This window comes from Phodopus roborovskii, unplaced genomic scaffold (assembly GCF_943737965.1).
Source record: "Phodopus roborovskii unplaced genomic scaffold, PHOROB, whole genome shotgun sequence".
Taxonomy (NCBI): Eukaryota; Metazoa; Chordata; class Mammalia; order Rodentia; family Cricetidae; genus Phodopus; species Phodopus roborovskii.
The window spans coordinates 11570340-11597700 of record NW_026126648.1 but is presented as its reverse complement, the minus strand read 5'-3'; the positions used below and the strand labels follow the sequence as shown (position 1 = coordinate 11597700).

At 35.0% G+C, this 27361-nt stretch overlaps 1 protein-coding gene across 1 annotated transcript; it reads left to right on the top strand.

The window, feature by feature from the left end:
• Ncapg (non-SMC condensin I complex subunit G) lies at window positions 1–27361 on the top strand. The gene is made up of 21 exons (XM_051174072.1): window positions 1–127; window positions 754–954; window positions 1292–1520; window positions 3504–3649; window positions 3905–3989; window positions 5033–5225; window positions 5713–5862; window positions 7069–7209; window positions 8948–9071; window positions 11289–11372; window positions 11631–11810; window positions 15371–15481; window positions 16682–16801; window positions 19037–19261; window positions 20570–20751; window positions 21142–21316; window positions 23461–23622; window positions 23828–23963; window positions 24316–24390; window positions 26340–26409; window positions 27256–27361. The coding sequence occupies exons 1-21, from the start codon at window positions 17–19 to the stop codon at window positions 27353–27355; spliced, it is 3000 nt and encodes a 999-aa protein (XP_051030029.1). The 5' UTR covers window positions 1–16; the 3' UTR covers window positions 27356–27361.

The window sequence follows — 27361 nt, the reverse complement described above, 5'->3', positions numbered from 1 at the left end:
GGGTCGCAGCGGAGCCATGGCGGCGGAGGAGAAGCGGCTCTCCGTGAGGCAGGCTTTCCAGCTGGCGCAGCAGCCGCACCAGAACCAGGCGAAGCTGGTGGTGGCGCTGAGCCGCACGTACGGCGCGGTAAGCGGCCTGGCCTGGGCCCGAGGTCGGGGCGCCGGGCGTGGTGGTCCGCACGGTGTCTCCTTCCGGTTCCCCCGCCCACCTCCAGACCCCCAGACCGTTAGGACCGAACCTGTCCTGAAAGTGTGTGCTAATTGAGCACCCAGGGAAGCGAGTTCTGAGGATGGAGAACAGTGAAGTGAACGTAAACGTGATGGAGAATGTGGAATAGGCTGTGCAAGTTAGACAGACCCAAAGGAAATTGCCGCATATTAGGAAAGCCTAAATAAACTAAGTACAAAAGCCGGTGTTGCTGTTTGACTTGTTCTTGCCCAAGCTTATTTTGCTTTAATATGGTTAGAAGAGCGTCGGGAGTCCAAAAGGGTTGAAAGGAACAAACAAAAAAAAAAAAATGAGACTTTTCCATTGTCCAAATTTATGCTTTGCACTTTCTCCCATTATATGCTGGAGAGGAGTTTGTGCAGGTTAATCACCCTTTTTCTTCGTTTGGATAATTGAGAATTTACTGAAAGAGAGTTTGGTTTGACCCAAGGCTAAAGCTTTCAGCAGTGTCACGGTAGTGTTGGAAATAAAGAATTTTTTTTTTTAATTAATGCAGCTTATGGAGGCTTTCTACTGTCTTTCAGATGGATAATAAAACAGCTTTTCAGGAAGAGTTTGTTCACTACCTTAAGTATGCCATGGTGGTATATAAACGTGAACCTGCTGTGGAGAGGGTCATAGACTTTGCAGCCAAGTTTGTGACTTCATTTCACCAGGCTGATGAGGAAGAAGAGGAAGAGAAAGATGGTGGCATTTTAAATTATTTGTTTACTTTTCTTTTAAAGGTACTGTGAAAACTGGTACTTTGGGGGGAAGTAATGAAGAGAATTTCACCATGATGTTTGTTATTTTCCACAGTGGAATATCATAGGTGAATATATATGTTTTTTGTAGGAAATTTTAACTCCTTAAGATAAAAGGATAACTCCAGTGTTGAATTTTAACTTCGTTATTTAAATTCTCATGTTTTAAATGTTTCTGCCTTGAAGCAGAAAATTCTACAGAGAATATGCTTATTTTTAATACAGCAATTTTTTTTTTCAGAGCACTTGAAATTCTGTTGACCATTTAAGAATGGAATGTTACTAGGAATAACTAACTTTTTGATTTGTTTTTGTGTAGTCCCATGAAGCAAACAGCAATGCAGTAAGATTTAGAGTATGCCAGCTCATTAATAAACTTCTGGGGAGTATGCCAGAAAATGCCCAAATTGATGATGACTTGTTTGATAAAATTAATGAAGCCATGCTTATCAGATTGAAAGACAAGATTCCAAATGTACGAATACAAGCTGTTTTGGCTCTTTCTCGACTCCAAGATCCTAAGGATGATGACTGTCCGGTTATTGATGGTTTGTATGGTTTCCTAAATCTTGTTTCAGTATGTTGACTTGGTTAATTTTTCAGTATTTGGAGTGTGTGTGTGTGTGTGTGTGTGTGTGTGTGTGTGTGTGTGTGTGTGTGTGTACACGTGTGTGCACTCATGTGGAAACCAGAGGTTAGAGACAGGTATCTTCCTCAATTGCTCTCTACCCAATTTTTTTGAGAAAGTATCTCTCATTAAATCTAGAGCTCCTCTATTCAGACTCATTGGCCAGCAAACCACAGGAATCCTGGTCTCCTTAATCCCCAGTGCTAAGATGATAGGTGCATGTCACTTGCCTGGTTCTTATGTGGGTACTGGGGATTGGAACACCAGGCCTTGTGCATGTGTGGAAAGTACTGTACTGATAGGTCCATCTCCCTAACCTAGCATTGGACTTTTACTTATAAATTGTTGGGAAGTATCAACCCAACAACTTAAAATAAGAGAATATTATAACTCTGCCTTGTTTTTACTCCAGAGATACTAATAATTACAGTGAATTTCTGGGTTACTTAACTTATTTACATAAAAAAACTTAAACTTTAAACAATCACACATTGTTTCAGTGTCTGCCCTTTTTTTGGTGAATCATACTACTTTGTGTGTGTGTGTGTGTCTGTCTGTCTTTTTTCCTTCAAAATTATTCCTAATTTTAGCATTCATTTAGAATGGTGTGTTTTTATTTCTGCTCTATTTTAATGTTTTTTTTTTTTAAATGAAGTTTATTTTGCATGTTAATGGTCCCTCTATTTGCTTTAAAAACAGTGTTAGAACTAGGGTGTGGTAGTGGTTTTCCTTTAACCCCAGTGCGCTGAGGCCTGAGATCTCCGAATTTGAGGCTAGAGTAGTCTATGGAATGAGTTACAGTACAGCTATGGCTTCACAGAGAAACCCTGCCATGAAAAACCAAACCAACTAACCAAACAAAAAAAAGCCCAGTACTATCATTTTTCTTATACATGGCTTTGGTGTATAAATTAAAGAGTTTTGTTGAATTATACCTAGAGATAGACTTATGTAGGTTCTACTTTATTACATATTATTATAGTGTGTAATATAATAATATATATTATTATAGTAGGTAAAATATTTTAAAAAGCTATTTACTTATTAATATTCTCAGTAATGGGGCATAAAAATATGCACTGAGCTACATCCTCTTTAGTTCCAGCCCATTTAAACATTTTGATGCTCTGTCTAGTATATGTTATTGTTACCAATCTTCATAAATTTAGCAGCTGATCATCATGAGTTGCTTAAGGATGGTGGTACAATTTCAGAAGTATTACTATTAGTTGATTTTGTAATGTTAAATATCATAGAGTGTGCTTGGACACATGGATTGTAAAGTTCAATAACTCAGCGTGACTTTTGGTGCAGTAAGTTTCATTAAACATATATGAGACTATTGCTGGTCTATCTGGCATACTCTTGTGTAGTCAACTTTTTTTTTTTAAATAGGAATTTACTCAAACAATGGCAAAAGTTTTTTTAAACACATGAACTTATAACAGCCATTTATTTGCAACTTTCAAAGTGTAAAGTCAAATGTGAACCTTCACAGCTTCCCTTCCTAACTATAGAAGTTCATTGGGTGTAATTGTGTAGTCTTGGGATTTGGTTAATTCTGGTGTGTGTTTTTTTTTTGGGGGGGGTAACATTTTTACAATAAAGTTTAAAATAAATCAAAATAATAAATCCTTATAGAAAACCACATTGATTTAAATTGCCGACTCTAATCATCTCCTGCTTTTGGGGCTGTTTTCATTTTTACTCTCCAGTCACAGTATATTTATTAATTCCATTCTCAGAAGGAAAGTTGTTAAATTTTTTGTTTTTGTTTTTTTGCTATCTGTGAAATATGAGTAGTACATGGTATCTCTGTTATTTAAAAAATGAAATATCAGAATGTGGACATCTATTACTTAAAGAGAAATTTTAATATTAAAATGTATTGCTTTATTTTTAGCATATGTTACTTTGATTGAAAATGATTCAAATTCAGAAGTTAGGCGTGCAGTGTTATCCTGTATTGCACCATCAGCAAAGACTCTGCCAAAAATTGTAGGACGTACAAAGGATGTAAAAGAGGCTGTCAGAAAACTGGCTTATCAGGTAAATAGTTCAATGTTTTCAGTAGGCATGTTTCTGAAAGATGAGCCAATTTATGGTATTTTGGAAAAATCTTGGTAACAATGATTTTTTTCCAGTTACGACTTTTGGAGAATATAGGTAATTTAGTTAGAGAATTATTTTATTACATGTATTCACAGATAAAACATTTGGGTTAACTTACTGAAGAATGCAGTATTCATAAATAGGACATCTCTAAAGTATATTGGGATTAATGGATATCTTTTACCTTTTAAGGTGTTAGCTGAAAAAGTTCATATGAGAGCCATGTCCATTGCTCAGAGAGTACTGCTTCTTCAACAAGGTCTTAATGACAGGTCAGGTATGACACACATCTTTGTAAATACTGGATTTTGAAGTTGGACTTGAAGTTAATAAAACTATCATTTATATCAATTTGATGAAACATTGTGGGATTAAAGGCTTTGGTATCTTGAGAGAGAAAAGCATTTCTTTTAGACTTCATGTGCTAAGTTCTATGTAGTTGCTGTTCCCAGAAGTCTGACAGAATCTTACTTTTTACCCCATCTTTCTTAGATAGTACAATTTGCTTTTCTATAATGACAAAATGTGTTCTGTGCAGCAGAGACAATTAAGAATGAGCAGACCTGTGTAATGCCCCCACCCTTTCATCTATTAAACTAGAGAATCTGCTTATACGAAAGATGTTGATGTTCTAAACATTCTTGACTCTCATGAGGTCATTTAGTATCAGTTTTACTGTACCAAGAAAGCAAACTTGAGTTTGTGAATATTGTCAGAGGACTGTGACTATGATGCCATTAAATCAGTGTCTCTCAACCTCCGGATCACAACCCCTTTGGGGGTTGAATGACCCTTTCATAGTGTATCAGAAAACACAGATAATTACATTACAATTCATAACAGTATCAAAATAATATTATGGTTGGAGGTCACTCCAACATGAGGGTAAAGTGTTGTAGCATTAGGGAGGTTGAGAACCACTGCCTTAAATGATAAAAATGAAGTGTTTAGTGAAGCATGTTGTGATTTCAATATGGCAGATAGGATTCCTGTAATAGAAGTCTGTCAACAAGTGAAATAGACTTCGCTTATTCGAGTGCTTGATGTTCGGTGAGGAGCCGATATAAAGAACTTTTTCATTAGGCTATATAAGAGTGAGGTTTTTACTGCTGCACTCCCATTTGTATTTTGAAATAAGCATTGTCATGACTTAGTAATACTGCATCTTTTTTGTTGGCGTGCTTTGTTCTACCTGTAATCTCTATTTGTATTGTAAATATCAGTGTTAACAGTGACTCATTAAAAGTTCACTATAATGGGGATCGTACAGGGGAAAAATCTAGAATGTACATTGTTTACCTGTTTCAAATGACTCACCAGGGGCTGTGAAGCAAGCAGTCCAGAAGCATCTTCTTCAAGGCTGGCTGCGTTTCACCGAAGGCAGTATCTTGGAGTTGCTTCATCGGTTAGATGTGGAAAATTCTTCTGAGGTGGCTGTCTCTGTTCTCAATTCCTTATTCTCAGTGACTCCTCTCACTGAGCTGGTGGCAATCTGTAAAAACGACGATGGCAGGTATATAATGGATTCATTATGCAAATTGTACAGCATATTCAAATTGAACTTCAAAATTAAAGTGAGTTTTTGCTCCCTGTACTTTGATATTATTCCATCAGTGTCTTTTATCTATTTAATTTCTTTAATGAATGTCTTTTTTTCCCTGTGGTACAAGAACTCATTACTTTTTATCAGCTACTACTTCATTTGTACCCTTTCATTTTGTAATTTTATTTTTGCATACATTTGTTGTGAAAACATCCCCAAATATACATTCTTGCCATGTTAGCTCATTTGAAGCTTTCTTTCTCTTTTGTCTTTCCTTAGTCTAAGTTTTTTCTTTTTTTTTTTTTTTTTTCTTTTCATTACTTTTTGGGTGGGTCAGTTAATGACTTAGTAATTAAAAGACTTATTAATTAAAAGAAATCTACATTTTATTTCCATTCTTGTTTTGCTATTCAACTGCACGTAAGGGTAATGCTCTCTTATTTTCTTCTATCCAAAGGAAATTGATTCCAGTGGAGACATTAACTCCTGAACTTGCTTTGTACTGGTGTACCCTTTGTGAATATTTGAAATCCAAAGGAGATGAAGGTGAAGCGTTTTTAGAGCAGATTTTACCAGAGCCTGTAGTATATGCAGAGTATTTACAGAGGTAAAATTTTCCTTTTGGTTTGAACTGTACTTAAGTTGCTCACGTGCCAATCTCATAGCTACCCTACATAAAGTCATTCATTGTTGGAAACAAGTTAAAAACTGTTGTTCAAGTAGGTATAAATGGGTGTGTTGCTGAAGAATCTATTGTGTGGTTAGTATACGGAATGTAGAGTGAGGCCCTGACATAATGACTCACATTAGCAGTTAGTGTGACTTTCCCTGATAAAACTTTACTTTTTCTTGAATTTTATCTAATTTATACAATAAAAATTTTAAAAGTCATTCTTTGTAAGCTGTACAAAAGCAGATATGATGATTAGATTTGATGTGTTAGACTAGTTTCAGAATCATAGGGTGGAGATATTAGTATACTGTCTTTTTTGATTAACAACATACTAAAAATAAAATGGAACAACTTACATAATCTCAGATTTTTATTTCCCTTAATTATATGCTTTAATGGTATACATCCTGGCTGGTTTGTGTCAGCCTGACACCAGCTAGAGTCATCTTGGAAGAGGAACCTCAATTGGGAAAATGCTTCTTGATTGATGGTCGATTTGGAAAGGCCTAGCTCACTGTGGGTGGTGACATCCCTGGGCTGGTGGTCCTGGATTCTTTAAGAAAGCAGGCTGAGCAAGCCTGGGGAACAAGCAAGTAAGCAGCACTCCTCCATGGCCTCTGCCTCAGCTCCTGCCTTTAGGTCCTGCCCTGTTTGAGTTATTGGCGTGTCTTCTTTCAGTGATGAACTATAATGTGAAATAGGAAATAAACCATTTCCTCCCCAAGTTGCTTTTGGTCATGGTGTTTTACCATAATAGAGAGCCAACTAAGACAATATAATTTCTACTTACTTCACTGTAAAGTTATATTAAAAAATACTTATTCGTGTCAGAATTCAAATGTAGAGGTAAATTTATTTTTTGCTTCCCCAGTCCCATTAATCAAGGTAGAATTAACAGCTCATTTATTAGATTTGCATTTTCAAATCTCTTTCTCTACATGTTTTAAGTGTACAAGTAAGTTTCTTTTTGAAGATATAGCATATTCTATATGTACTGTTTTCTAATTTTTATTTTCTTTGACCTGTATATACAATCATTAGTTGGTATGTGATATTACACTATTTTGTAGTGGCTTGTGTGTGCTCTGTAAGTGCTGTTCCACTAACTTACATCTACTTTATTAATTCTAATTATTTTAGTTACATCCAGAGCTTCCCAGTAGTTAATGAAGAACAGAGAGGTGATTTTGCCTACATTGAAAATTTGATGACAAGAGAATTTATAGGTCAGCAATTGATTCTAATTATTAAATCTTTGGATACCAGTGAAGAAGGAGGAAGGTATGTCTAAATTTGATCGAATTTCTTTTAATTTCATTTATTTAGTAACCTACCCTGTTTAATTGTTAAAAGATAATTCTGATTTTAATTTTAGCCTAACTATAAGTGATAAAGATATGTCCTCTGATTAATCAGTTTTTTTTAAAGAATAATTTTTCTTTTATGACGTGTCTTGATCATATCCATCTCAAGACTCTTACTACTTCTTTTAATCCTCAAGGAACATCTTCTACCTTTTTTTGTAACTTACTGAGCTCAATCATGTGCATGGTTATGTGCCATTCATCAGAGCATGGGCAGCATACCACCAGCTACACCCCAGAAGAAAAACAATTCTCCCTCCCCTAGTTGCTATCAACTGCCAGTAGCTTCTCAGCGGGTAGGGGTAGGACCTCAGGACCCCCTATCCCATCCATCCTGGATTGTTGACTGACAGGTCTTGTGCAGGTAACCATACTTGTAGTGAGTTCATGAGTGTAACAGCCAAGTCTTGTCTAGAATGCAGCATTATCACTCCTTCGTGATCCTCCGGCTAATTCCCTATATTTAAATACAGTTTTGTTACAAAATGAGTAGATATGTCTACTCTAGAGGTGCTATTAAATTTTTTTTTTCTCCTTTTTGTATACTGAAATATATTTACATATATATAGTTATGTTAGGGTATATTTTGAGAAATGTGTTAGGTGATTTTGTTGGTGTGCAAGTATAATTTATAATTTAGATATTACAGGTTAATTGTTCTTTGTAGTCTTTTGGTATAATTAGAAAAATGACAAAATATGTATTAGGCTTTTGTAAATACAATTTTCATAGTAAGTATTAGTATGTTGAGTATACTGTACAGCAATGGTAAAAAATACATTATGATAATTAGATAAACTGGTAATGGTCTTTTAACATTAATGTATATGATTGCATGTGGTATATAATTGCATGTGGTATACTCTTATGTGTATGTATGTATGTATGTTTGTTTACACCAGCATCACCAGAGAAATGTACTAAAGTACAGCGTTGCTAGAGCTACTGTATCATTAAGTATTAGATATGTTCTAGCTCCATTATGAATTTTTGGGGCCTCCACCAGATATGTGGTCTAATGTTTACTGAAACATCATTATGTGGCACATGATTGCATATGTATGCATGTTTCTATGGGTATATATGTATATAATTTTAGTATAATTACCTCAGAATAAGTCATTTCTGCTTTTTTTATTTAAAATATTTATTGCTGAGAGAGCAAGTAGTGCTATCTAGATGGTTTGGATGGTTTGATTCATCTTTTTTTTCTGTGTTTTGTTAATTTAAGATCATGGTATAAAAATACTATTTATATGTGTATTTTGTAATTGTTTTTTTAACGGTAAGTCTATATGTATGGGGTTTTGTACCTATAGTTACAAACAGAAGTAAAAACTAAAACAAATATAAAGGGAAATGTTATAAAAAAACTAAACAAAACATATTTCAGTTGGCAAGATGAATCAAGGTGGGGTAAAGGTATTTCTGTCAAACCCAATCAGTGGATTTCATTTGATCCTTGGAACCCTCAGATAAGAAGAGGAAAACTAACTCCTGCAATTTCTTCTCTGATTTCCACATTCACTTCCAGTCATGAGTGTGCCCTCTCGCATACACACACAGAAAATAAAGAAAAACAATGTTTAAAGACTGTATATAATGTATTTTGTCATACTGGTAATTGAGTTAAAAAAAGGTGTTTTGATTACAGGAAACGACTGCTGGCTATTTTGCAGGAGACTCTAATTTTGCCTACAACCCCGATATCTTTAGTTTCTTTTATTGTTGAGCGACTCCTCCACATCGTCTTAGATGATAGCAAAAGGATACAGATTGTAAGTGCCTTTCGCTGTGTTATAGTTAAGAAACTTTGATCAGTGACATCCAAGAGTCTAAATTTCCCTTTAGCATCCTTGTTTTTGATCGTATTAGTGTTGTGCAACATATTTTAAACTCAGTTTAAAACACCTTCCTTTATTAGCATGCTGTTAATTTGTTGAATCAGTGCAGCAGGCATGGGAGGAGGGGCAGGTGGGATGAAGTTTTATTCATAGTCTTAGGAACTAGTGTGTTGAAGGAAGACTAAGTTTTTGTATATGTAAGTTGTGGCTGTAGGCAATAAGTTGTGGCTGTAGGCAAGTTTTTAGCCTATTTTACTCATCTGCAAAACACTAATGTAACTGTACTAATGCTCATAAAGTGTTTGATAGATAGAAAAGTCAATTGAAAGAATGTGCTATAGTAGTTCCAGAAATAAGATCTACCCACTGGGGGGTGGTGGGTTAGCAAAACTAAATAGATTTGTATTGATTAATAAAACCAAGCAGTTTGCTGGCTAGTTCAAAATTAATTTGTCCAAACCTCTTCTTACATAGTCATCCTTCTTGTACCATTCCTAATTAGTGGCCATCTAGAATTTGCTTATTCTCAGGTGGGAGGCACCCTTTTTCTGAACTAATAACTCCCAAGTGGTTATGAAAGGAAAGTCATTATTACCATTGCTTATTACTTACATATTATGTACCAGAGGAAGAAACTTAGGTTTGTTTATTGTTTTTATTTTAAATTTAATTTCCACAGAACTGAGGAAGGAGTTAAGACTTTTTAGGCACAAAATTTTAAATTATAGAGAGTAATCTTAGTGTATAATAATTCATTTTTTCTGCTTTTCAAATATTGCTTTAGCAATAATTTGCCTTTAGTATCCATATGACTTAAAAATTGTTACTTTTTTAGTCAAATAATACATCTGTCTAGACTGTTCAATCTTTCTGTTTATTTGTTTTGTTTTTAATTTGAGGCGTGTGTGTGCATGTGTGTGTGTGTGTCTGTGTGTGTCTGTGTATGTCTGTGTATGTGTGTGTCTGTAGCTTTGGCTGTCTTGGAACTAGCTTTGTAGACCAGGCTGGCCTTCAATTCACAGAGATCCTCCTGTCTCTGCCTCCCGAGTACTGGGATTAAAGGTATGCACCACCAATGCCTGGCAACTATTCAGTCTTACTGTTTGATCTTTGTATTAGTTGCTGGCTTGTTGCTTTAACCAAATGCCTGTTGTAATGGTTACTATGTCATCTTGACAAGATTTCGAATAAACTAGAAGACAAACCTCTGGGTATTTTTGTGAGACAGTTTCTAGATTAGGTGAGGGCTTGGTTCTGAGCTGACAGAGTAAACTCAGTACCAGTATTCACATTGCTTTTTGACTATAATGTTGTGTGACTATTTCATGCTCCTTTTGCCTTTCCTTCTCCTCTGTGGTAGGTTGTTAGGTTCAAACTGAGCCGAAATGAATGGTTCCTCCCTTAAGCTGTTTTGTCATAGCAATAAGAAAAGTAACTAATACAACTGACAAGAAGCAACTAGGGAGGTAGTAGGGAAGGGCAAAGAAAGAAAGGGAGGGAGGGTTTGTTTTGGCTTGAGGGTGCAGTCTGTCATGATGGGGAAGATGTGTAAAGAAAAGTACTAGCTATGGTAGACAGGAGCATGGGGCATTTGGTCAGTCACATATTGTTCACGGAAAGCAGAGAAGTGAATCTGGTGCTCAGTTAGATTGTTAATCCCTTTTGTATTCTTACTCAGTGTAGCACTCCAACCTCTGGGATGGGAATGTGCATATTTTGATTGTGCCTTCCCTCAGTAAAACCTCTTCAAAAATACCCTTACTTAAATCCAGCCATGTTGGCAGTGTAGATGAGCCTTTACAAGCCATCTGTTCTCAAGCACAGTCATTTTAAAGTCAATTGTTCCAGGCAGACAGTGTTGCTTTTTCTACTACATCTCTTATTACAGGGCTGTCCATTGGAAAGAGTTATCTGAAAACACCCTTTGATGACTCTCAGCTGATACGAAGTCCAATCAAATAGACAATAAAGATGAACAAACACTATCTTTACTTAAGATTGTGTAACAAATGAATGTGTCTGACTTATAGATAATTCTGCCTTTGTTGTCTTTCAAAGATGACATTTGCTTAGAATTTGATGTAGCAGTTATCAATTAGTGGTATAAAACACGGATTACAGTTTGTATTTTTGAATTAAAACTTTTATCAGGTCACAGAAATTATCTCAGAGATTCGTGCACCCATTGTTACTGTTGATGTTGATCCATCTGATACAAGAAAGAAGGAACTCAAGGTAAGTCTCTAATAAATCAAAGACATACCTTAGTGATGTCATTGCTGCCTCTTGCTGGACTGCTCAGAAATGTTCTCATCAAGTCATTAAGTGTTGCACTTAAGAGTATGCAAATCATTCCCAGATTATAACAGATTTGCTAATCTCTGTTTTAGGTTAATAAAATCTTCTGTTTGACTGTTACAATCCTGAATCTTTGAGATATTGTGACACATTTTCATGTTAGTTTTTGTGTAGATGATCAATTTCTATCTTTAGATGGCTGAAATAAAAGTCAAGCTTATTGAGGCAAAAGAAGCTTTGGAAAATTGCATTGCTGTACAGGATTTTGATCAGGCATCAAAATTAAAAGAAGAGATAAAAACATTGGAAGATGCTAGGATAAACCTATTAAAAGAGATGGAGCAACCTGAAATTAAAGAAGTCCACACAGAAAAGGTATATGTTAATTTTTCATAGTAAATTTTAACTACTCTATCAACACCTTATTTTCCTTAATTCATTAAACTACTTTGGAGGTAGGGAGTTGTGACAATACCATGAATTAAAATGAAAAAAGAAACTTTAGTTTTGAAACTTCTTTGTTGTATTTTTATACTGTGATGTTTGAGATAGTCTCATTATATAGCCCTGACTGGCCTGGAATTCCCTATGTAGACCAAGCTGGTTCTGAACCAATGGAGCTCTACTTGTCTGTGCCTCTACCCCCCTAGTACTAGAACTAAAGTGGCATGCCACCACACCAGGTCTGACATTTTGGGACTTTGAAAATACCCTTTAATTTGTATAAGAGTACTTGTTCTCTTGTCATGCTTATCCCTGGGATTTGAATGCTTTACTCCTTCTTGGTAAAACTAGCCTTCTAGTGATTTACTTAGATGCTTTATTCATTCATTTTTCTTGAATGATCTAAAAAGGAATCTTTCCCTTTTATGAAAGGTCCTGACCTTTTTATTGCTAGGAAAAAAATCTTTGGTAAAGAAATACTTTAACTGAGATTTGGTATCTTCTTTGGTATATGTACATATGCATTGTTAGAAAAACAACCAAGCAGCTTTGTTATTTTTTAAAACTTATTTGTATTTTAAAAATTATGTATATTTTTGAAATCTATTTGTTTTACTTGCATGTATATACGTGTACTGTATTTGTGCCTGGTGCTCTTGGAGGTCAGAAGAGAGCATCAGATCCCCAGAAACTTAATTTCAGATGGTTGTGAGCTGCTAGGTGGGTGCTAGGAACAAGATGTGGTCTTCTGCAAGAACACTAAGTACTAAAAACCACTGAACCCTCTTTCCAGTTACTTCTTTGTTATTGATTTATAAATGAAACACTTATATTTAGTAATATTTGAAGTTTTTCTGTTTTTTAACTTAGCCATTTGACAAATTATCTCTTAAAAGGATTATGTCTTTAGTCATGAATTTATTTTAGCATATGATAGAATATTTCAGTGTGTATATTTTATATTTTAAAAGGTCTTGTCTTTGTATTGAACATACTTACAATTGCACTTTGATTTGGGGAGTGCTTAAGGCAGTGTTGAATAGGAAAGCTTACCATATATGAGTGCTTTAGAATTAATGGTGTATCTTTAAACTTTCTAGCCATAAATATCCTAACATAATATCTCACTTTCCCAGTGAGACTGTCTCATTTATTTTTATAGTTAGTAGTTTATTTACAATTGGTGGCTTATCTTAGTCTATCAAATTTGAGGAACAACCACAATAAAAAATGAAAAAAATTCAAATTAAGAAACTATTTGGACAAGTATGATGATGTGTATCTATATTAGAGGTTTGAGTTAGAGGGAGAAGATCTGGATCAAGGCCATCTTGGGCTATGTAATTGAGGCCCTGTTTTAAAAATTCAAGGAATGGAGATGTAGCTCAGTATGAGTGCCTGCTTAGTACATGCAAGGTCCTAAGTTTGATTCCTAGCCCTGTGCTCGCTTCTCCAAAAGATGAGGAAAACATTTGTAAAGGTAACGTACCTGATTGATAATCTCTTGGCTTTCTTTGAACATTGAGTGTCTTTTTTGGGAGTGTTCTATTTGGGAGCTATAACTGTTATAATTCTAATGTAATAGACAATGTGATCAGGAAAGTATAGAAATTTATTGAGAGGTATAAAATCTATATAGAATGCCGGTTTCCCCAGAGGAAGAAATAGATTAACCTGAGGTGTGAATAAAATTAATGTGTTAAACTTTTCATTGTTGTGATATACTAGTTAAGAAAACAGTTGGATGGGCAGGAGTGTTTGTTTGGATTCATAGTTTCAGAGGTTTTTGCACTTTAGGGTTGAGAGGGTGTGGTAGAACAGAGTAGCTCCCATCATGGCAGACAGGAAGCAGAAGTCCTAAGCTGTTTTTTCCTTTCCTGTCTTGTGTTCTTGTTCAGACCTCCAGCCTGTGGGATGGTGCCACTTGTATTCAAAGTGGGTCTTCCCTTCCTTCCTTTGGAAACACCCTCACAGACACATCCAGTGGTATGCTTTACTAATGTTTATTAACTGCTTCTCAGCCCAATCAAGGTGTTACAAGATTGACCATCACACATAGTACAACCTATCACGTTAAAGGATGGTTTGGTTTGTCCATCCTTTAGTGGTATGCTAGTCAGGTGATTATCACTTCATTATTCTTATTGCCCCCAAGTTCTACTGATCTTCCAAAGCTAAATAGTTACTATAAAATTTATACAATTTAAAAGCATTTTGTGTTGTCTTTCCTTAATGAGTAGTTAAGGAAATATAGATGCTGGAAATATATAATCCCAGGGTTTAAAAAAGGTATCTGTTGTGCTTTAAAATTTGATGTTTACACGGAGGGAAAATTGGATTGGTCAGAGAATATGTTAAGGGTCAGGTAAATGTAAGGCCTCAGCTAGTCAGTATTAAAGAATCTACCTTATTCAGAGGTGATGGTGGATACAGGAATATTTTAAAGATTAGGATGAGTACTCTGACTTTAAAATGGTTAGTATTGTTTGAAAATAGATTAGAGAATGATAAAAGCCTAGATAGTCATAATTCTTTGTGGACTTTTAGAAGTATACTTTGAGATGATGGCACTGTGAATGAGACAATGGTGAATACAAGTAGAAGAGATGTATGCCGAGTTATTTCAGATATAGTAGTAGGAAGAAGAGAGAAACAAGAGTTTTTTAGGCTTTTTTGCTTTGGACAAATGGAGAAAGTTGGTCATAATATGGTAGAATGTATGAGTTAGAAACCAATGTGTTAGTTCCATTTTGGACGTGTTGACTTTGAGGAGCACATGGAACATGCAAGATGTGTCTTGTCTTACTTGTATGTAAGAACTTGAAATTATGAAAATATCTGGGTATTATGTGACAAAACTTTTACTGGGGAGATGCAATGCACACATCTATTCACCCAAATAGGGATCCTATGATAAACCAAAACACAGATAACACCAAAGTCCAACTTGGTAAACCATTGAGTTTTACTGGGATTACTTACAGAAATATGAGTGAGGGGTTAACTTATAGGAGCAGAAACGACTCATAGACATCTGCATCACCAAAGACCCCCCCTCCCTCCTGGAGTTGGTGAGAGCTCACAAAGCCTGGAACCTGGAGCACACTGTGCAGTCTGCAGACAGCTTATCAGGTTTTGAGTATGTCCTTTCCAGGTTGTTCTAATCTTCTAACAGGCAGCTCAGCTGGTTTCTGCTTCTATCCCGGAGTTGGTCTGGTATCAGAGTTTTTGCTGGTGGCTTGTCTGAAAATCTTTTCAGCTTTTACTGCTTTGACAGGGAGGATCTTAGTGATTCTGGTTCCTTTCAGTGATTTCTTGAATCTATTTTGAGTTGTTTGCCTTCTGTTTGAGGAGCTTCCTTTTAGGATGGAAAGTTTCAATCTAGGAGGAAATTGTTAAGTAATACTGGGCCAGCTCATAAATGAAAAATAGAGTTGCATGGTTGGACAAAATTGCCTTACTAATGCTGGATATTTTATCCTTTATTTTAGAATGATGCTGAAACATTACAGAAGTGTCTCATTATGTGCTATGAACTGTTGAAGCAGATATCCATTTCAGCTGGAATTGGTGCAACCATGAATGGAATCATTGAATCTTTGGTACAGTGCTAGCCTCTGAGGCCTTACGCTCTTCTACTTTATTATATAATATGTGTATTAGTGCTTAATATAAGACTGTCATTTAAAACATCTGATAAATACAAATAGTAAACTATGCATATCCATAGTGACTACTTCATAGTATGAGGAATAAATAAGGTAATGCATTTTTATAGTCACTGTTTTAAATAAAATATAATCGGTTCACTCAGCATATGTTCACTGAATGCATGTTATCAGAGAAATGCTTAAAATACAGAGTGCATAAAATAGATACTATATGTATTTATGTACTTAATGTGTGTGACAGTAACAAAAAAGAAGCATCCATTTAAAAGGGTACGAGGAGAATGCAGTGGGTGAGAGGTTACATGGAAGGGGTTGAAGGAGCAAAGGGAGGGGGGGAAAGTGATATAATTAAAATATAAAGCATTGATACTGGTTATCAATGTTTATATTTATATGGCTATAAGTTAACTTAATAAGTGCAGGGTTTGACTTACTCAAGGCAAATGATCCTGCTATATTTAAAAGATATATGAAAACGATATGAAGAACATTTAAAGACAGTCATGTATAAGTATTAAAAACTAGTTTAGATTAATGCATAATGTAACAATTTTAAAGATGGAAGAATATAAATTTATCTCACTAATGATTTTTGTCATTTACATTCTATAGCAATATTTTTAGTATATAAAATAAACTATAATATAAAAATAGTACTTTTACTGATTGCTTTAATATGGATTTTAAAATAACCAAAATGACATGTGATTTCTATGTCTGGTCTCTATTTCTGTTGGGTGATAGTGAATAGGAGTGATCAAAATCAGACTGTTAAACATGCTGAAAACACAATAAAACATGTCTGAAATGAGGATGTAGGAAGCACTACACATTATATTAAGGAGGTTCGTCTCAATTTGTTAGCATTGGGTGTCCTTGAATCAGTTTTAGCAGATGTGGGAGTATTACATATTGAAACAGGAAAATTGCTCTGGCTTTGTTCTCTTTAACCAACTTTATAATTACCCCTTTCTTTTTTTTTTTTTTAAACTGATAAAATTTTCTTTAATATCAGTAAGGAAATGAAATAGCCTTATAAAATTATGTGGAAGTCATCATTTTGATGGTGATTTTAATATGGCATTGTAAATTTCTTGCCTTGGTCAAAATTATTTTGTTACTTCGTTGTAGATTCTTCCTGGCATAATAAGTGTTAATCCTGTAGTAAGAAATTTGGCTGTTTTGTGCTTGGGATGCTGTGGACTACAGAATCAGGATTTTGCAAGTAAACACTTTATGTTACTTTTACAGGTAGGATTTATTTCATGACAAAAATCATGTGTCTATTTCCTGAAATGCTCTGTATCTGGTGAAAAATATTAATATTCTGAATGTGTTTAGATGCTTATTATTGATTGTGGATAATCTATAGGGATTCAGTTTTTTATGTTGATATCAAGATGTCTTTATAGAAAAAAATGAAGTAACAATTTGAGTTTGAGCTTATTATATGAGTGCATGCTGTGTGCTATTAGCATTCTCTGTTTAGGATAAACACCGTTAGGTAAGTGACGAAGAGAACCAATTTAAGTTTGTGCTGTTGGAACTTGCATTCCTGAAAGGGAAACAAACAGTGAAAAAGCAAATATGTGTTGCCAGCTGAGCAAAGATAGAGCATAAGAGCAGCAGGAATAGGGATGAGAAGAGGGAGACAATTTTTAAATACTCAGGTTCCTTTTTTTTTTTTTTAAGAGATTTTATGTATGTATGTGTGTGTGTGTGTGTGTGTGTGTATTATAGTGATACTTTGTTTATGCTATGACAGATAAAGGTTGCCTGAAGGTCAGAGTGCAGAGCTAGCCACATTAGTTAGCAATAGAGGTCAGGCAGTGGGCACACACACCTTTAATCCCAGCAGTTGGGAGATAAGAGGCAGACCGATTCGATCTGTTAGTTCAAGGCCACCCTGGACTACACGAAATTGATCTGGTTTAAAAGAGAAACAGCTCACACAAAGTTGATCTCAGCACTTGGGATCCCACCCATGCCTTTGCCTTTAATCTCAGCACCAGGGAGGTGGAGACAGGAGTGATATGACTGGGCAGAGAGAAAGATATAAGGTGGGAGGAGACAGGAGCTCAGTGCAGTCTGAGCAACAGTTAGTCTGAAGTAGGCCGAGGAGCAGTCAGTCTGAGGATGCAATGTGAAAACAGGGTCACCTTTTTGGTCTGAGCATTAGTAGGGTTAAGAACTCTAGTGGCTGGCTGCTCTTCTTTGATCTTCCAAGCTTTCACCTCTGATAGTTGACTCTGAGGTTTTATTTTTAAGACCAAAGAGAATTTGTGCTACAGTGTATATGCTATGTGTGTGTGGGTGCCCATGGAGGCAGAAGAGGGCATTGAATCCCCAGGAGCTGGGGTTACAACTGGCAGTGAGCTGAAATTCCCTGCAAAGTTTTGAAAGTAAGTCATTTTTCTAATTAAACTAATCTGACCAACACAGAGGTGATTGAATAACATAGTTAATCTCTGATACTAAAATCCTTTTTCTCCCATGGTTTTGGAATTTATTGTGTAGTTCATAACTCAAGATAGACTTAAACTGTTCTTGTGCACGTACAGAGATCCATGTTGTGTATCTTCCAGAAGGATCTCTCACTGACCCAGGACCTCCTTGATGTGGTTAGGTGGTTGGGCCAGTTAACACCAGGGATCCACCTGTCTCTGTCCCCCCAGCGATAGGGTGATAGATGTGCACTGCTGTACACCCAGTACATCCACTCTGTGGATGCTGGTTGTCTGTAGTGAGGTATTCATGCTTATGTTTGATAGGAACTTAGCCAACTAGACCATTTCCCTAGCTCCCTAACCTGCTTTATAAAGGAGTTATAGTTAGCAACTGTATGAAATTTGGATTTATTAAATGAAGAGAAAAATTTTGCTTCAAAGAAATGTAAGAGTGTTGATATTGTAACAAAGTTTTAAATTCATTAAAATGTACTTGTTTTTGATAGGCAGGGAAAACAGTTTAAATATAACTATACATTTTCTCTGGATCTTAGAAAATGATTAAATTTTACCATAGTTGAGTTCTTTTTTCTTATGGAAGGATCAAATAATACAATCCAGCCAGACTCTGACTCCAGAACTTTTTTTCCTCTTCGAAGATTGATTTAACGAGTAAAGCTCTAGATGTTATGAGAAACACATTTCTTTTTAAAATTGAAAGGTATGGTGGTGCATACCTTTAATCCCAGTACTTGGGAGGCAGAGGCAGGTGGATCTCAGTGAGTTCAAGGCGAGCCTGGTCTACAGAGTGAGTTCCAGGACAACCAGGACTGTCACACAGAGAATCCCTGTCTTCAAAAAACAAAACAAAACAAAATAATTAAAATAAAACAAATTGAAATTTTAATGTTAATTCAGAAAAGCGTTGTGTTGTTTACACTTAACACTCATTGAAATTTAACTACGAGAAGATAATTTTATTTAGTATATACAATTAAGTTGTTTTACTGAATTTATTGGGGTGCATGTCTAATTGTAGGTTTTGCAAATTGATGATGTCACAATAAAAATCAGTGCCTTAAAGGCAATCTTTGACCAACTGATGACATTTGGCATTGAGCCATTTAAAACTAAGAAAGTTAAGGACGTTCAGTGTGAAGATGAAGAAATAAACAGCAATGATGAAAAAGAAGCAAAAGATGCTGAAGAGACTGCCACAGCTAAGGATGTTCTGAAGTTCCTTTCTGATTTCTTGGATAGTGAGGTAAGAGATCATTCAGCTCTACAGTTAGAAAATATTTGCAGCATGTGTTTATGTTCTCAGCTCTAACTTTTGTACCAAAGTTTACCTTTGTCAGAATTTTATTTTAAAAATCTTAAAGTTTAAATTTTACATATATTATAGTTTATCAGATTGGTGTGCAAAGAATTGAAAGCTATTTTGTTATAGTATTTTTTTTATCACAGTAACAGAAATGAACAGGATACCATTGCAAATGAACATTTTTCCTTTTTTAAAAAGTAGTAATTTCTTAATATTCTGTTCCATTCTAGAACAAAAATTCAGCTGAAGGGTGTGTGTGTTTGTGTGCACCTGCGTGTGTGTGTTTACCTTTACAGTTTTGCTGAATTGAATTGGCTTATTAACAAATATCTTTGGAAGGGGATTCATGGGCTTTTTCTGGGTGTAGAACCATGTTATTTATAACTAGGTACAATATTAATGCCATACCTTTTGCTTCTTGTTCAGTTGCTCTGCTTCATCTTGTGGTGCAGGGTTAAGTAGCTGAAGCAGATGTCCTTTTCCTCTTCCTGCTTTTAAGGGGAACGTTATCAATCTTGTTGATAAATGTGGTGATCGTTATAAGGTTTTCAAGAATGCCCTTTACCATTTTGAGAATTACTTTCTGTTCTTATATCCCTGGCTAAAAAAGATGTTTAATTTTGTCAAGTATTCTTTTTGCTTCAGTCAATATGATCACAAGGGACTTTCTTCTCTTTGACATGTTGATAATAGTATGTAATTACTTGATTGTTATATGTACTACCTGTGTATTTCTGTGTTAAATTTTGCTTGCTCATGATGCATGACCCCTTTCACTGTGTTAATGGATTTGGTTTGCTACTATTTTGATGAAATTTTTTTATTTATTTTCATAAGTGATAGACATCCATATTTTTCTTATTAGGTCTGATTTTCATATTTTTTATTGTTTACCTAATTTAAAATTTTTACACAGATTATTTGCTCTTGTTCAATAAGGTGTAATTGAGGTTTTTGACTTATTTTTTTTTTTAAAGTGTAGATATTTATCTCTACAAAACTTTTTTCCGAGCACTATTCATTGTAATCCTGTATTTTATTTTAATTCTGAGTTTAGGACAGCTGTGTTCTGTAGCCCAAGTTAGTTTATAACTTTGTAGCCAAGGCTAGCTTCAAACCTAAAGTGATATTTCTACTTTTATCAAATTCATAATAAAATTAATGATTTTTGGATAGTTAATTTAAAATACCACACAGAATCTTATAAAGACACTAGAGATAAAACTTTCTGATTGTCATTTTTACTAGGTATCTGAACTCAGGGCGGGAGCTGCAGAAGGACTAGCCAAGCTGATGTTCTCTGGGCTTTTAGTCAGCAGCAGGATTCTTTCTCGACTTATATTGTTATGGTATAATCCTGTGACTGAAGAGGATGTTCGACTTCGACATTGCCTAGGCGTATTTTTCCCCATGTTTGCTTATGCAAGCAGGTATTGAGTCCTTGATAAAATCTTATTTGAAGTCAGATTCAGCCCCCCCATACACACCTGAATTATCTATGTCATTTGCTATTGATATACCTTCTTTGAGTAGATTAAGGTAAGAATGTAACATAAATTTTATATAACCAGATTTTTTTATCTTTTTCCTGAATGGAAGTATACCTTATCTTCAATAGATATATTTTGTGCATATTTTAGAATTAAACTTTCCTCTCATAATGTTTTGCTAACATACTTGTAAATGGAGTTTTTTGGTCAAATCACTTGATTCAGAAGCATGAAGTTAGGGAGGGCCAATAAGGTTAATGGGATCTGAAGTCTTTCTGCAGGGCAGGTGTCCTTGACCTCCTACTGAAAGTTTGAATTGCTTTTCAATAGGGCTAATCAGGAATGCTTTGAAGAAGCCTTTATTCCAACTCTGCAAACACTGGCCAGTGCCCCAGCATCATCTCCTTTAGCTGAAATAGATGTCACAAATGTTGCTGAGTTGCTTGTTGAACTGACAAGACCAAGTAGATTAAATCCTCAGGGAAAAAATTCCCAAGATTATCAGGTGTGTATGTTAGCCTGTGGTTGGCAAATACAGCTGCATGAAGATCATTGTTGGTGGATTAAAGAATTTCCTCTGTTGGGCTCTTTGAAATTGTGATGAATTACATTTATATTTTGAGGTTTTTGTGTTTCTGGTTTATAAAGCAGTTCCAAGAGGGGAAAAGATCTTTGGGGAAATGTGGAGAAATCATCACAAAAATAGAAATAATCAGTGCGAATGTTTTGCAACTTAGACATTACTAAAACTTCATTATTTCCATTACCTTCCTCCTCACCTGCATGGTAATCATTGAAGTAGTGACCTGCTATCTGCGATTCATTACATTTGTAAATGTAATGAGAACAATTTAAAGACAGAGCATCTCAAGTTAATTTTGGCTCCTAAGTAGAGCATATAAGTCAACTGTAAGCTCACCTGTAATTTAATTGTAATTAAACTTTTAAAATCCTATAATGACATTTGCTTGAACACTTAGAAATTTGATATGTTAGTGATTTCAGTTGTCAATTGGAAGTTGACTGTTTTGTTCTGTTTACTTTTTTTTTGTTATTTAGTGACTACTCTGTCACACATTACAGATTATTGGGAAATTTATATTATGAAGCATATTAAACAACATGTTGAGAAACAGTTATTATCCATCATGTGCTTTTGAACTTTAGAATAGTGTAAGATTTGTTATAGGAATGATGAATGTATTGTTAGTTTTTGTGGTGATATATTGTTTATGATTTTAAAGCTTGAATGAAGGTTCAGAAAGCAAAGCTAGACACATAGAGGTCCGGCAATGTGATACACACCTTTAATCCCAGCAGCCATACTAGCTAGCCATAGAGCCAGGCGGTGGTGGCATACACCAGTAATCCAAAGACTCAAGAGATAAGCAGATGGATCTCTATTAGTTCAAGGCTACACTGAGCTAGATGAAATTGATCCAGTCCTCAAGAGAAACAGCTCATACAAAGGTGATCTCAGCACTTGGGATAACACAACTTTAACCCCTGCATTAGACATGTATAAAGGGATGAACAAAAAGTCTTATGAAAGACTTAGTATCCAGCAACATTGAGGAGAGGCAGCAGTCTAGGATCCAATCTGAAGATTTGTGGAGCTAGTCAGATGGATCACCCATTCAATCTGAGGTAGAAGTAAGAGCTAGTGGCTGGCTGCTTTGCTTTTCTGTCAATCAGCTTGAAAAATATCTGTCTCTGGGTATTTATTTTTTTGTGTTACAAGTTTTATTCACATTGCTGGGAATTATAACTAAATTTTGTCATTGCCAGATAACTGGTTTACTGATGAATTACATCCCCAGCCCTCTTTATTATTTTAAGACTGGGCATTATTAACATATTCAGACAGGCCTTGAATTTGCAGTTCTGCTGCCTCAGCCTCCCAAGTAGCTGGGAGTACATGTGTGTACCATCAGACCTGGCTGCCTTGGGCCTGGTTGGCCTTATGCAAATGTTGGAGTTGGCCCTATGTGCAGTGTGTCTATAGGACTTAAAGGACTTAATATCAAAGGGGTAATAGGATGAGACCTACTTACCAAGAAGACTCATTTAGTAGTCACTGATGGTTATATGAGGCAAGTTGGTGAGAAGATTTAGAAAAATCTTGAGAGACAAAAGAGATGGTAAAATCCAAGAAAAGTCTACAGTCTTAAGTGTAACTGTTTACTTCATAGAATTTTTGGGAGAATGAGTAATGTAGAACAGGTCACATTGAATTGGTGTCTTAAGTAGAAGTTTCAGTTGATTGTACAGTTCTAGAACTGAGATGTTCTTTGAGTTGCCCAAAACTGAAATATCTCCACTGTGTATTGGTTGGCTAGTCATTAGGTGTGGACTGACCTTTAAGGGCAGTGGTATGAATTTGGAAGGCCACTTTCATCATCCTGGGTGGTGATACTTCAGTTCTAAAGGGGGTATACCTGCTCTTTTTTTTACCATAGTACTACTATATCCAGTAAAGGAAGGAGTTTCTTTTGGAGGCAGGGAGATGTACATTTGGGTTAGGCATTTTTTACAAATACGACTTTTACAAGATAGCCAGAAATATGATAGCCAGAAATATTTTGTTTTTATATAACTGTATTATGAGAACATTTTCATTGTACAGTTTTTGTTTTCTTTTTTTTTAAGGCCTTAACGGTACATGACAACTTGGCTATAAAAATTTGTAATGAGATCTTAACAAGTCCATGCACACCAGAAAATCGGGTTTATACAAAGGCTTTGAGTTCTATAGAACTCAGTAGTGATGCTACAAAAGATCTCCTGCATCTATTGGATGAGATTCTGGAGGTAAAGCAAGTAGTTCATGTTCATATTTATCAGAATGTAATTTATATGGATGTATTAAGTAATACATGTTTTATATTCTGCCTGTTCATTTGAAATAATTGTTTCCTTCGTGGATATCATGTAATTTAAGAATGTTTTCAAACAACTTGATATTGTTACATAACTTAAAAGATCAATTTGTGTTATATTTCTCTCCTTCCCCCAGCAAGTAACAGATAGGATATGTCTGAGAGCTTTGGAGAAAATCAGGATCCAGTTAGGAAAAGGAAGTAAAGAATTTGACCAAGCTGTAATAGCACAGGATGTCAACACGACTACAAATGTTCTGCAGAATGAAGATGGTAATTGTATACTGACCTGAATATAAAATTTACATTTTTCATTTTTACTAAGATTTGTATTGTTTTGATTGAATTTCAGAAATGAACAAAAATCTTTTTCTTATTAATCTCTTAGGAAAAGCTATTAAATGTTGGTTTATCCTACTTTTCAATTTATTTGAGTACAGTTCTTACTAACCATCTGGCCAGGAGCTTCATTTTGTATTATTTATACTTTTGAAATAGTGATTTATTATAACTATCAGTAGCTGCTAATAGGACCATTTTCTGTTTTTATGTGAGATAAAAAAGATCACTTGAAAAAAAAACAAGACTTTTTTTTATTTATATTTTTGTATCATTCCATGTATAGAAGCATATATGACTCCTCTGAGGAATGTAAAAGGAGCTCAAGCATCAAAGTCCACACAAGGAAAGACTAACAGAGGTAATGTGTGGCTTGACTATATCTTATACTGCAACTATTTTCAAATTAAAATACTAACTTTGCAAGCTTTACTTTCTTAGGAATAAAAGTTTTTTTAATGTCTTAGGCCTGCTTAACTTTCTTTAGTTGATGGAAATTCTTTTCCATCAAACAACTTGATATTGTTGATGGAAATTCTTTTCCATCAACTAAACTTTTCTGCAGATTGTAAGATTATTGTTTCAGATGCTTTTGAATGTAAAATAAACAAAAGACTATACAATTAAGGGCACTTTGTAGGTAAATTAAGAATAGGTTAAATTGCCAGGATTGTTGGCACATGATTTTAATCCCAGCATTTGGAGATAGAGGTATGTGGATCTCTGAGTCCTAGGACAGACTGGTTTACATAGTGAGTGCTAGGACAGCCATGGCTATTTTAGACAGCCCTGTATCAAAAAACAAAAGCCAACCAAACATAAAAAAGGTTAAATAATGGTAATTTTTTTTCATGAATGAGTATTTTTTTCCTCCTTGAAGTTTTTTGGGTTTTTTCTTTTCTTTTTTCTTTTTCTTTTTTTTTTTTTTTTTTAACTTTCTTTTCCCCGTCTAATTTCATTTTTTCCCCCTGAACTCAATTTCCCAACGGGTATCTAACAGTAGAGCATTTGTTGAATAGATACATGTTTATTAGTAGGGAACCACATGGAAAAACATCTGAAATTCAAGGCCTTTTTAATTGTTTTATTAATTCCTTATTACAAAAGCAATGCATGCTTATTACAGAAGAATAAGAAAGTACATCCAAGCAGACCTACCATCAAGAATACTAATAGTCCCACCCATGAGCCAAACATGATTTTCATTATTGTAAATAGTTTATGGCTCTGTTCTAAGTGTATTTAATCATTTCTAGAATAGAATCTGGCCATAATATAAAAAAAAAAAACAATTATTTAAACACCAATTACTGATATTGTTCCAAATTACTTTCATATTCTTGGATGTCTTCCTGGGGATAAATACGTTTGTGGAAGCAAATAAATAAGAGGGGAAAATATTTAACAATGAATAGGATATATACAATTTTCAAATAAATTGTCAAATGAAAAATTGATTTTGATCAAATTACTCAAATTACCACCTTTTTTTTTAATAGTCCAAACTTAATGTATTCATGCTATATCGTATTTCTTAGAAATGAACATTGCAGGCCAGATTTAGTACGTCTCTTTTTTTTCCCCCAGTAATAGGTTCTCATATATCTTAAGCTAGCTTCAAACTTACTACTGAGTTTTTGATTACAGGTTGGGAATATAGGTGTACTACCATGCTCTATTTTACATGGTCACTCAAACCAGGGCTTTGTACATGTTACACAAGCACTCTCCCCACTGAATTACATTCCCCAGTCCCTGCTGTAAGAGAAAATTATTCATTTGCATGTGTACAAGAATGCATGTGGAGGCTAGAGGACAACTTTGGGTCTTGCTCCTTAGTCACAGTCTGCTTGTTTTTGAGACGAGTTTATCACTGGTCTGGAGCTCTCCCAAGTACTGAGCCCTAGGGATCTGCTTGTCTCTGCCTTCTCAATGTTGGGATTATAAGCTTGTGCCACCACACGTAACTGTTAGTGGCTTCTGGCATTTAAAATCCAGTCCTCATCTGTAACACTTTACCAACTGAGCTATCAAATCCAGCCAGAGATGTTTTTGTCATCACATATGGTTAGCTGAAGTTTGTCTCTTAGTAATGTATTTGTAGTGCTCATCCAACGAAATTTATGTAAATTTTAGTTGTTTTTAGTTGTGTCTGTACCCCCCCACCCCACCCCCAGTAATATTGAGAGCATCAAGGTGGCTAGGAATAAAGAAATATGTTGAAGATTGTTTTGCCAAAAGTAAAGATTTAGATAGCTTGGAAACGTGAAACCATTCAAAATTTTGCTAATAAATTATACTGTTTTTAAGGACGAAGAAAAGCACCAGCTTCATCTAGGACCAACAGGAGACGTAAGGCTTCTAAGACTGACTCTGAAAGGTATGGCATATGTTTCTATAAGACACAGAAGATGCCAATCACTTTCATTTTACTAAGAAATAGAAAATTGTGATTTTCCTATGAGAGAAACTTAGTATATTACAAGATAGTAAAAGCCATAAATAGCTGTGTCTTTTTGGCAAATAGTCTAAATATCCATCAAGGACATTTGAAGAGGTGTTAGTTTAATGTGTTCTCAGTTTCTATGTATTCTCATTACCTGACCTTGTATCTATGACTCTATCTTGATTTAGATAACATTTGTATTCTTTCAGTTACAATTCAGCTTATCACTTTAGTGTATTAGTGGTTTGTCTTACTAGTGTTTATTCTCAGTCAATGTCAAGGCATGGTTGAGCATGAAAAGTTTGTAGCTGTCTGGCATTCATTTATTCTTTGATATTGGATTGTTTATATTTTCTTAGATTAGGTCTTAGGTTAAAGTGCTCTTGGGAGGACTTAACAATGTTTTGGTAATTTACTAACTCTATTAAGAGAACAGAGTACTCTTTTATTTTATTTTATTTTTTTCACTTGAATTCCAAAACTATCTTTAGGATGGATGGATTGTTATGATCTCTATATATTTACAAGCTTCACTATAATAGCTTGCATTACCAGTAGGTTAAAAATTACCAGATTAGCTAATTTTTCTTTGATTCACATGGCAGGACAGCCATCCAGCCAGTGTTTTTTTTGATTATTTATTGGAATTTTAGTTTTAAGTTTAGTTAATAGACTCAGGCTATCAATTACATACTGTTAGAATGTCAGAAACTAAGTTTTATTTATAAATATTCTGATGTTTAAAGATTATATCTAAATGAATTTTCAACATCCCTTTAGTGATCATGATGTCCCAGAACAACCATCAGAAATGAAGAGGAGATTACCGAGACGAGCCAAAACAGCAGCTCTAGAGAAAAGTAAACTTAATTTCACATAGTTTTTT

Excerpts from the sequence above, each read along its gene's own strand:
- Ncapg (XM_051174072.1), top strand. The coding sequence starts at position 17 with ATGGCGGCGGAGGAGAAGCGGCTCTCCGTGAGGCAGGCTTTCCAGCTG. Across the intron at positions 21,317-23,460 it reads AAAATTCCCAAGATTATCAG|GCCTTAACGGTACATGACAA; the intron begins GTGTGTATGTTA and ends TTTTTTTTTAAG. Across the intron at positions 23,623-23,827 it reads TATTGGATGAGATTCTGGAG|CAAGTAACAGATAGGATATG; the intron begins GTAAAGCAAGTA and ends TCCTTCCCCCAG.